The sequence below is a fragment of the Myotis daubentonii genome, chromosome 6, assembly GCF_963259705.1.
Source record: "Myotis daubentonii chromosome 6, mMyoDau2.1, whole genome shotgun sequence".
NCBI lineage: Eukaryota > Metazoa > Chordata > Mammalia > Chiroptera > Vespertilionidae > Myotis > Myotis daubentonii.
The window spans coordinates 76,545,840-76,558,058 of NC_081845.1; the positions used below are offsets into that span (position 1 = coordinate 76,545,840).

General features: G+C 40.4%; 1 protein-coding gene across 12 annotated transcripts in view; it reads right to left on the bottom strand.

The window, feature by feature from the left end:
• The window catches only part of MLIP (muscular LMNA interacting protein), a 249,534-nt gene that overhangs the window by 28,680 nt on the left and 208,635 nt on the right, over positions 1–12,219 (bottom strand). For 8 of the 12 annotated variants that reach the window (XM_059701365.1, XM_059701366.1, XM_059701368.1 and 5 more), the window contains one exon: positions 6,433–6,639. The exons of the other annotated variants lie outside the window; for them this stretch is intronic. In XM_059701365.1, the coding sequence (XP_059557348.1) occupies positions 6,433–6,639 (207 nt within the window). The remainder of the gene's footprint in view (positions 1–6,432; positions 6,640–12,219) is intronic. 12 annotated transcript variants of the gene reach the window in all.

A 12,219-nucleotide genomic window follows, 5' to 3' on the forward strand; every position in this document is an offset into this window, starting at 1 on the left:
AATAAAAGTTAGAGAAAGCAATAAACTTTATACTTCTGTCCATTCTATGTATGTTAGGTTTCTCACTGAGGGCAAGAAAGTAGTTAAGCCTCTCAAGGCAATGTATTAGTGCTGCCTAGGAAGAGAAATCTTTTTAAATGAACTGAGTTCTCAGAAGTAGGGGGTGGATTCCTCGAAGCTAGGCCTTTATCTAGACATAAACAAATGTGTTGTGCATGGTACTTTATGAGCTTTGAAATTAAAAAATTTTAAATGCATTGCAAAATGGAGGGGAAATTGGCAAAATGACTATGGGTGAGACATGACTTTAAAATAGTAATCCCACATACCTAGACACACATTTCCTTTCTACGCTAATGTTTCAGTAATTATATGTAGCCCATTGCATAATACATCAAAAATACAGGAAGTTATCTTGAGTTTTGATAGACAAAGTTTTGATTTGCAGGATCCTCGACTTCAAATTTAGCCTCTGTCCCTGCTTCTCTTTGCCTGTGGACTCTTTCTGGGGATTAATACCCCCCTCCCTTAGGAACAGCCCTCAACTGATAACTGGCAGGATTACCCTTCGCCCACCTCAGATCACGTAAATCTGGGCTGTGTGTTCTACACGTCTCCCAGAGTGCCCCAGTAAACTCAAGTTCAGGTTATGTAGTCACCTGCTTGATGACACACCCTTTATTAGATGTCTTCTCAGTTTCCCACTCCCCTAATTGGTATTTCCTGGAACTACCTCCCAAATTAACTACCAATATATGAATCCTCCTCTTAGGAAACCCACACTAAGATACAATGGATTCTCATTATCCTCCAGTAGTTATGTTCTCTAAAGTCATTGCAAACACAGAATTAGAAAATATTGAACCATTGCTCCAAGGGGAAATACAGGATTGTGTTCCTACAAGTCTAATAATATTTTCATCAAATGATCAAACATAACCTTGTTTTATATGTGTTTCTTTTCAAAGACACCTTGAGTTTTGATTTATTAACACTGAACTCACAGCCAACAGCAATCTAACTCATGCCTAAAGGAAGCTTACCAGAGATGTGTATTTTCTCTCTTAGTCACATCACAGCTTTCTTGCACTTAGAAAACAGTAGACAGCACTTTAGCACTCTGCTTTGTCACCATTTAAACAGCAAAACACCAACAAGCACAAACACCAAAACACATAGTGCTAAATAGACTATGAAAAGGATAACTGTTTACAGCATGAAAGCTGAAACAAGAAAGCAGGGCACCACCTTGTTCAACCTCAACAGGGAACATGTCCACAAATGACCACAAAAATGCAGCAAATATTGATTTGAGGATCACAAAAAAATTTTAGCAAGTAGTCAGATTCACAAATGAACTCTTGTGGAGTTTCCTACAGGAAAGGAAAGAGGCACTAGAGAGTAGAGAAGGATATATAGCATATCCAAACTTATGGTTCTAAGATAGCCTCACAAAGTTTACTTGATCCCAGTATGCAGGTAGCAATGCTTTCCCATGCATGGTATAGGGGCTCAGAAATAGCTAACATAGAGTCAATGAAGGCATGCCCTGCATCTGAAGAAAGAAGAATGCAGCAATGTATTATTATATGACTGGAGGCCCTGTGCACAAAATTCGTGCACAGGGGGTGGGGAGGAGTCCCCTTATCCCAGCCTGCACCCTCTCTAGTCCGGGACCCCTTGGGGGATGTCTGATCCTGGGGATTGAGCCTAAACTGGCAGTCGGACATCCCTCTCACAATCTGGGACCACTGGCTCCTAACTGTCACCTGCCTGCCTGCCTGATAACCCCAATACCCCCCCCCCACCAGCCTGATCATCCCTAACTGCATCTGCCTGCCGGCCTTGTTGCCTCTAATTGCCCCCCCTGCTGGCCTGGTTGCCCCTAACTTCCCCCCCCTGATGGCCTGGTTGCCCCATGCAGCCTGCTGTTCGGTTGTTACTGTTACCGTGATGGCGTCCCGGACAATTTGCACAATCCTCTATTATTAGTATAGATTATCACGCCAGACAGGACTGAGGACACCCCAGTGGATACATAAAATAGCATAAAAAGATCAGACCCTCCTGCCTTCACATTCCCACCCCACCTATGCTCCCATGCCAATGTACTCCATAAGCTTGTTGGAAATTGGATACAGCCCTCAAAAGGGGAGATTCTCAATTGATTGAAATTGTACTCAATGCACTGAAAACCCCATAAGTTGACTCAGGTTTAGTTTCTGCTTAAAATAGAAATAATCCTAAATATTGAAGCATCTTGTGTTCTTACTGAAGAAATTGAGTCATTTTAGGATTTAACACATATTTACTGCTATATCTAAAAGTGAAAAATCCCACATCAGTATGTTACATCCTAGATAGACACTAAGGTAATCACAATAAATATGAGATAACCTATAATATGCATGGATACCTTGGCACAGGCAAGGATTATAGAAATTGAAAGGAGAAAAATACTACTCTGAATGTTTACACATGAGGAAACCACAGGGGAGGAAGGATAATTTGATTAGGTAATAAAGTACAAGAATGAATGGTTTGCATAAATAAGGAGAGAAAGCAGGAAGGTATTTTACATGTGGAGAATGCAAGAGTAGGTTGAAGAGGAACAAATCCCTAAAGTGTACCTGGAGGGAAATAAGTAGATCGGTTTAAGTAAAGTAGAATGCTAATAAAGAATAGTGGAGAATACAACATGACAGGCTTAACAAAAGAATCCATTGAACTTGGTGAATGACTCGCTATGGGTAAAAAGCATGAAAAGCATAATAGATGAATCAAGTTTTGAAGTTGGAGAGTGAAAATTGTGGTGCCAATAACAGTAGTAGGGAAACTAGAGCAGAACTAGTTTGAGGCAAAATAAACAGTGAGTTTGAGGTGACAATGTGACATCCCTGAAGAAATGACAAGCAAGCAGTTGAAGTTATAAAGTAGGATATTAGAGGAGAAGCAGAATTGGAAATGTATATTTGAGAAATATCAGTACTAAGATTAATCATGGTAGCCTGTGAGTGGGTGACTGAAGTGATGCAATGAGCAAGAAGAGGTGGGGGAGGAAAAGTTTCCACAAAGAAAACAAATAAGGAGCAGTCTGGGAGTAGAAACATACCTATTATCCCAGGAGAAGAGCAAGAAGAAAAATTCAAGAGTTTATGATCCACTGTGTCAATTGCTACATGGGATAAAAGTTAGATAGAGGACAGAAGCAATTCAACTAGGTTTGGTGACAAGCAATTTATGCGTGAGAGAGCAATTTTAGGAAAGTGGTTGAGGTGAAAGAAAGAATGTTTTCAAGAATGGGTTCAAGAGTATATGGAGGGGAATGGAGATAATGGCCACTGATCACTCTGAGAGAAACAAATTACTAGGTTTGCAGCATCATCAAGGAAAATGATGGGGGGGGGGGTTCATTTTGTTTTCTTTTTTAAGGTTTCTGCACACAAAGAAGAGGGTTCCAATGGAAAAAGACCAAATGGGGATTTAAGAAAATGATGGGGATGACACTGGGAAGGCTTATTCATAACAAGACCTAATTCATATGGTTCTTGTTCTGTCCCAGACACTGTTCTCAGTGATTTGCACATATTAGTACACTTTAACCTCCTAATAGTCTAATAAGATAGATACTATTTTCAGAGCGTTGAAAAAAAAAGATAGATACTATTATCATCCTCATTTTATTGATCAATAAATAGAGGTACAGGGAGGCTAAATAACTTACCCAATATCACCATCTGGTGGGAGGGAGGTCAATAAATGAATGCAGACATACAGACATCATGCTCTCATTCACTGGGCTAAAGGTTAAAGAGTAATGCCTCCCTTTATGAGACTGGAGAAAAGAGAGGATATACTGGCTTATTCTAAGATGAAAAGGTAAGTACCTGAGCATAAATGGTATGACATCATATGACAGAGCTCTATCTTGAAAGTAGAGGAAGAGGGAAGGGATTAGAGTAAGGATTTAGGAAACATGGAGCCTGATGAAGATTTAAATGAGAGAAGCGCACACTACAGATTCAACAGGAGAATAAAATCTGTTAAACACTTTCTGTAGACCCAGTTGACGAGGGACCATCAAAAATAGTTAAGCCAAATTCATTTTGGCTCTCCTGGGGGAATGGTGGGAAGATTAGAGTTTGGAGACAAGCCTAGATGGTAAAGCTGTAAAGTTAGGCCCATGAATGACATTATGGTACTGGAGAAAAGTTAATTTAGATGCAAGATTATGTTTTAGAATGGCAGACAAGAAGTTATTTCAAATAATAAAGATACGTCTTGATAACTTAGTATGCTCGTGGACAATATTTATAACACAGGTTGGTAAAAATAGATATCAAATTGGGTAATCTATATTATAAAAACCTAGTGGCCCTAACGCCATAACGACCAAAGACCAGTGCGGGTAGGCGGGGTTGTAAGTGCAGCCAGGTGTGCACGGGTGGGCGGGGCTGCGTGCACGGGTGGGCGGGGTTGCGCGATTTCCCGCTGGGCTTCTAGTTTATATATATTTAATAGGAACAATTGAAGTATAAGACTAAGCAATTTAATCTTCCATCAAGAAATATTATCTTATTACATTATTATTATTTCAGCTATAAATGTTTCTTTATTCAATATCAATAAATTTCAGACTCTGAAAGACAAATTTTATTATGAAGATTGTGACTGACTATAATTGTACAACCTCAAATTATTTTTCTCATATTGTTTTTCACAGTCTGACCAAGCACAGGCTAACATATGGATTAAATATTGTCTTTATCCTTGCTGAATAGCTCCAGAAAACACTACCAAAATATTTTTTAAAAGAACTATTTAATGCAATCAATGCATATAAAATATAATTATAACCCAATCATAGATTGCAACTTATAAGAAAATGGTATGTTATTAGTAGAATTATTAACTCTATTTAATAGCTAAATGCATTTCATAGATGTTAGTAAGCATTAAATCTGAATTTTAAATAACATACAATCATTAAAAATAATATATTTTCTCTGAAATATTTTTTTGTACATCAAGAGTTGGAAACAAATAAAGCTCATAAAAATGTCATTCTGAACTTTGCCCAAAAATATTTTGTTTGTGGAAAATGATTATTTAGAATGTTTAATTCAGGGTTCATCATTCAGTTGTGATAGATGCTATTAAATATAAACAGCACATTTTTCCTCATATAATTGTGTTTACTTTTTAGATAATTCTCTGTGTTTAAACTGGGCTTATGAACTTTTTTTTTTTTTTTTAACAATTCAGGGTCCAAGTAATATTGTTCCACTGCATTCTGGAATATATGGCCTTGACTGCTTTTTAAGTATAGAGGTATATTCCTAAGTCATAGAGAATTTGCTAAATAAATGCTTTTAAACAAGATTTTGAATTTTAAAAAAACCATGTAATTGCAGGTTGATTTTGACAAGTCAATTCTTTCAGGAAATGTTCAGGGTCCGAGAGTTTGTACATGTGAGGATGACCTTCCAGTAATGCACAAAAGAGCAAAGGGCACTTATATGTAAGCCTGTGTGGTATTGGCCCCTTGCTTCTAATAGAATCTTTATGATTGTGTTCCAAAGCCACTGTAAGTATTTTGCTTGTTTTTAAAATATATGTGCATAGCTTTAGGTGCTGAACACCTCATTATTGTTTATATCCCATCAGCACAAAGTATGAGGCAGACACATTTTACAGATACCTGCTGAAATTCTAAGTATTTCTTTGCCCATTGAGCGCAAGTGTAAGTGCTTCCTCCTCAAGGCATTTTTAAGAAGCTTTTTAAGAACATTAAACTAAGATCAGAAGATAAGTTAATAATAGGATATTGTAAGGCAGTGGTTCTCAACCTTCCTAATGCACAACCCTTTAATACAGTTCCTCATGTTGTGGTGACCCCCAACCATAAAATTATTTTCGTTGCTACTTCATAACTTTAATTTTGCTACTGTTATGAATCATAATGTAAATATCTGATATGCAGGATGTATTTTCATTGTTACAAATTGAACATAATTAAAGCACAGTGATTAATCACAAAAACAATATGTAATTACATATGTGTTTTCCGATGGTCTTAGGTGACCCCTGTGAAAGGGTGGTTTGACCCCCAAAGGGGTCGTGACCCAGAGGTTGAGAACCGCTGTTGTAAGGTTTTAGAAAATGTCTTGGGATTTCCACCCTAGATTAGAACAGGAAACAACAAGGAATGCAATAAGGAAATGACTTTGAAAGGAAAAACAAATATTTAATAATTTCCCAAGGTTAATTACTATCTTTTTGTAAAGACATGTGCCTTAATATAAATATTTAATACTCTTAATATATTTAAATATTCTTAATATATGTTTCCTCCACACTTAAGTTTTAAAAGTTAAGCACAAAGAAGGTTCACAGCACAGAATAGTTCCCATTTCAGCGGGGAACTCTCACCTTATTATATACGTTGTGGCTAAACAGGGTGTGGGAATTCTCCTGTTCATCAGACAGTGAGAAGGAGGACAAATGACTGAAGGGTCCTGGGGTAAGACAGTCAGCATGGGAGAGGGTCTGTGGATGCAGCAGGGACTTAGCAGGAGGATAGAGTCTAGTCTGATATAAAGGATGGAGAGAAACAGGCTTGTGGGGGACTGTCACATCCTGGGAAGAAGAAAGGCATAAAGAGTATGTTAGTGACAGAAGTCAAACTCATTTGGAATTAAGTCTAAATATTATAGATGCTATGTCAGAATTTCTTACTAGGAAGAAGAAAACCTCATACTCAGGTCCCTTACAAGGCATCTGCTTCCATAGTGTATTGTTGTCTCCTTCAATAATTCCTGTCTATCTCCCACCCCTAGCCACTTCTACAGAACCAAACACATGCCTTCAGCATCTCCTAAAGGATGCCAAGTTTGTAATCTTTGAAAGTACTGAGAGGGGAGATGTTTAAGGCAGAAGAGAGCTTGTCCCAAAAGGGGTAGATGGGATTAGAAAGCATTTGTTGAAGACGTAGGCAATAGTGGAAATTAATTTAAAGGTGCTTGCGACTGGTTCGGGAAGAAATTGGGGGGAAAAGGGGAGAGCGTTGCAGAGGATATTAATGTGTGATCGGGGCAAAAATACTGGTTTAACTCATGGTACAGTAAGTTGTTGAGTTGGGCTGAGTATGAACGAGGGATCAGGAAGAGGTGAGTCTAGAATGAATGAATGAGGTCTTTAATTCCAAGCAATGTGTTGTTATGGAGAGAAAGTGAAGTTAGAGCAAACAGATGAGTTCAGCTGTACAGAGGAAAGTTAACGAGGTCTAACTTGAGTGGTTCTTTAACCAGGAAAAGGGACTAATGCAAATGACTTTGAGGAAATAGGAATTACCAGATGAGGCCATGGATTACATGAAAGGAGCAAGGAAACCATGGGTGGGAAGTCTTGAACCTACAAATTAAAGTTACAAAGAGGGTCTCTCTAATACCTATAAAAGAGAAGGACTACTTTTTTGCAGATATATAAGTTCCTCTTGTATTTCAAGCTGAATCCATTTTGCCAAAACCATGTATTGTTAAACCATTGAACCACTGACTGGTTTTTTAAAATTTATGTTGAATGTGTTGGCTGTATCAATAGATGTACCCTCCTACCCACCCCTTTTTATATATTTTTTAATTGATTTTAGAGAGGAAGGGAGAGGGAGAGAGAGATAGAAACACCAATGATGGGAGAGAATCATTGATCAGCTGCCTCCTGCCCCTGGGGGTCAAGCCCGCAACCCTGGCATGTGCCCTGACTGGGAATAAAACAGTGACCTCCTGGTTCATGGGTCGATGCTAAACCACTGAATCATGCTGGCCAGGATGCTACCCCCCTTTTTAAAGCAACTGATTCAAAACTTACTTTGCAAACTAAACTTTCAGAAAATTTAAAGTAAACTCTCAGAAAATTTAAACATTATAATTCTAATGTATTTGTTTGTAGAATTAAGGGATTTAAACCCTCTGTACCTTGAAACGGTGACCATGTTTTATTTTTATTAGGTTATTATTTATGCTTCAAGTGTTTATTTTACATATTGAGAAAATATAAATAATTTCACACATACACATGTAAAGCATCTACACTAATAAAAGAGAAAAATGGTAATTGGCGTACGACGCTACCCTTTTCATTGGTTAATCAGGGCTATATGCAAATTAACTGCCAACTAAGATTGGCAGTTAACTGCCAACAAGATGGCGGTTAATTTGCATATGTAGGCACAATGCAAGAAGGCGAAAGGGAAAGCAGGAAGAAGCCCCCTGCCACTGACAGTGATTGGAAACCCAGGGGGAGCTAAGAGCTGGGGGGCAGGGCAAAGGCGGCCCTGGGGCCGCCTTTACCCTGCCCCCCAGCCATGATCGGAGAATCAGGTGCCTTTTCCGCCCTGGCCAGTGATAGCAGGAAGTAGGGGTGGAGCCAGCGATGGGAGCTGGGCACGGTCGAAGCTGGCAGTCCCAGGAGCTAGGGGTGCCTTGCCTGGGCCTAAAGCAAAGCCCACGATCGCAGGGCCGCTGCAGCTGCGGGTACCCACTGCCCGGGCCGGACGCCTCAGCCAGAGGCGTCCTGCAGGGGCAGGGGCGGAGCTCACGCGATCGGGGCGCCCCCCCGCTGCCACGGCAGGCCCCCGCTGCCCGGGCCGGATGCCTAGGCAAGAGGCATTAGGCCTGGGCAGGGGCAGAGCCTGCAACCGTGGGGAGCTGGGGGTCCCCTGCCCAGGCCTGACACCTCTGCCGGAGGCCTCAGGCCTGGTCAAGGGGCCGATCCAGTGATTGGTGATCGGAGGGTGATGAGAGTCAACTCCTCTGGCCGAGGCATCAAGCCTGGGAGGGGGCTGGGGGTCCCCTGCCCAGGCCTGATGCCTGGGCCAGAGGCATCAGGCCTGGGTGGGGGGCAGAGCCAGGGATTGGGGGGATATGATGGTCCCCTTGCCCAGGCCTGAAGCCTGGGTCAGAAGCGTCAGGCTTGGGCAGGGGGTGGAGCAAGCGATCAGAGGGAGATGGGGGTCCCCTGCCCAGGCATGATTCCTGGGCCAGAGGCCTCAGGCCTGGGCGGGGGCCAGAGCCAGTGATCGGGGAGAGATGGGGGTCCCCTGTCCAAGCCTGACACCTCTGGCGGAGGCGTCAGGCCTGGGCAAGGGGCCGATCAGGCGATCGGAGGGTGATGGGGGTCTACGCCTCTGGCCGAGGCATCAGGCCTGGGCAAGGGGCAGAGCCAGCAATCGGAGGGGTCTGGGGGTCCCCTGCCCAGGCCTGACGCCTCTGTCAGAGGCGTCAGGCCTGGGCAAGGGGCCGATCCTGCGATTGGAGGGTGATGGGGGTCAACACCTGAGGGCTCCCAGTATGTGAGAGGGGGCAGGCTGGGCTGAGGGACACTCCCCCCCCCCCCTGCCACACACACACAGTGCATGAATTTCGTGCACCGGGCCCCTAGTACATTATTATAAAAAAAGATAGCACCCTATGTACAATAGCCTGTATTTTATTTGTTTGGATTTTTTTCCACTTAACAGCTTTGGAATACTTCTATGTCAGAAAATGAAAGCTTTAGATTTCCTACTGAGACACATTACTGAGTTATCTCAATGATTATAATTGCCATTCCGTTGATTCTCTCAGAAGCTCGAGTTAAATCAACTAAAGTATTAAATCACTTACCTTAGTAATAAATTTACCTCCTCTTTGCCAGTTCTTATATTTTTTATTCCTTTCTTTTGTATAATTCTGTTGGCTCATACCTCTAATATTATAAAACAATAGTCATGTTAATGTGCAACATTAATGGACTACTGATAGTTTTGCCCATTAAAGATGGCTTTTAGATTGAAAGATGTTCTAATGTTGTTTTTATTTCTCAGTCAGCTATTCCATTATTCAATCAACAACTAATTACATTTCTTAACTAGTGCAAAAAGTGATTAATATGAAAACTGAATAGCAAGCACAAGCCTAGCTGTGTAAGAGAAAGGCAGCATCTTGAGGGTGAAGATGCCTACAAAACGATGAGCTGAACAGAGTCTCTGGTTTATATTCTGGCTTCAGCTTTTCTTGCAGGGTTTAAGAACCCATTCTGAAAATGTCAGGAGACAAGCCTGTCGTGATCCATGGAGGGCCGAGGGTGTCCTATATGGCGGAGTCTGACAGGGTTGAAGTTGAACCAATTAGGAGGAGCTGTGCTGTTGTGGTGAGTTGTGCTGTTGTTGTTTTTCTTGTAAGCTTGCTGTAGCCAAACTCCATCTCTTTGGAGTCAGTCAAACCTGAACACATCTATCTATACGTAAGGTCAGACAGTGTCAGCTACTCCAGGTAGCTGGGCAGAGAGGAAAACAGAATTTTACCCACACTTGGAAAAGCTAAAGAGAGCTAGGAATCTTGGCCAGGCTCCTCCGAGTTCTATCTGGTTGACTCTACAGGACAAAAGTGAAAGGATCCTTGGTAGCGACAGCCTCAACATGGACATCCTGGTCCAATCTGTGCTAGTTGTCTTCTACGCTTTGTGTAAGTTCTTATCCTGTGATTCTCTTTTTTAAAATACTTTTATTAATTTTAGAGAAAGAGGGCAAGAGAGAAGCATTGATTGATTGCCTCCCACACACACCCCTACTGGGGAATCGAACTGGAGACCTTTTGGTGCACAGGACAATGCCCAACCGACTGAGCCACACCAGCCAGGGAATCCTATGATTCTCTTTACCAAAATCCTGGGAACTTTCTTTTCCTACCTCCTGTGTTCACTCTCCTCTTTCCAGGGTCCCCTATCTTTCTTTTTCTTGGTTTATCTCCTATTTACTGGGCCCTAAAGGAGCTTCCTGGGGGAAATGGAGCACTAGAAGTAAAATTTTTACATTTTGCAGGTTAAAATTTTTCTTCTGCCCTTACTTTTAAGTTTTTGGATATAGAATTCTAAGCAATATTATTTCCTTCAGAACTTTGAAAGCATTGCTACACTGGAACAGTGTGACTATCCTGTTACTATTTTATTCATTTGTTTTTTAAAATTTTTGTATAGATGATTTCTACAGCTTTTCTGTTTTTCCGGTTATCTTTTGTCATTTCTAATAAGATCCTTTGTTTTGCTTTTCTTATGCACAGAAAATATTATTGTTCTTAAAATAACAATAAAATATTTGCTGTTATTTGCTGTGCTGAATATTTGTTTACTTTTATTCCTTTATTTATTTATTTATTTAACATACTTAGATTCATAAATAATCTTCCAATGACTGTTTTAACTGTATCTCATAAGTTCTAATAAATAATAATTATCTTTTATTTTCCAGGTAGAAATTTATTTTGAATTTCCTCTTTAATCAAATAGTTTGATCTACTTTAGATGATTATTTTTCCACATAGTTATCATAAATTGAAAAAATGACAAAGTATTTTATCACTAATTTATTTTATTCTTATCCTATCTCTTACTTTTTGCCTTATGAGTGTTGATGTTAAAATAGTCAACCAATCATATTTTCCCTGTAAAGTTTATTCTCTAGCACATAAGGGGGTCTTATTTGTCTTGCTTAAGAAATGTTTGACCTGAATTCAGCTGCTCATTATGAAGACTATAACCTCTCCTTTTTTTTTTTGTCTGTAGTATCTGAAATACTTTGTCATCTTCAACTGTCTCCAGTCACTTTGTGTTTTGTTTTATTTTTTTATATAATTTTATTTATTTAAGAAAGGAAGGGAGAGGGAGAAAGAGATAGGAGCATCAACAATGAATGAGAAATCACTGATCAGCTGCCTCCTGCACACCCTACAGGGGAGATCAAACCTGCAACCTGGGCTTGTGCCCTCACCAGGAATTGAACCATGACCTCCTGATTCATAGGTCGATGCTCAACCATGGAGCCACACCAGCTAGGTCCCAATCACTTTGTTTTAACAGTTTGAACTTAAAGATCGATTCTGTTTGTTATGTAGTCTGGGAGATTCCCTGCCCCTGCTCATTTTTCTTGTCTTTATCTCCATAGTAACTAAATCTTTCTTGAACGACCTGTTTTTGCAAGAGATTCACATGTGGAAGGACAACTGCTGGGATTGTCTTTGTGTTTCAAAGATACAGGATTTGGGTTGTGAGTTTATTTAGACTTTATTTTTCCTCAAATAATGAAACTCAGCTATGAGGTACTTTACAGAACAATCTGTCTGTGTCCAGAATGCCACAGAGAAAGAGAAAACCTCCTGTAAGTAAGAATCCTGCGTGATTCAA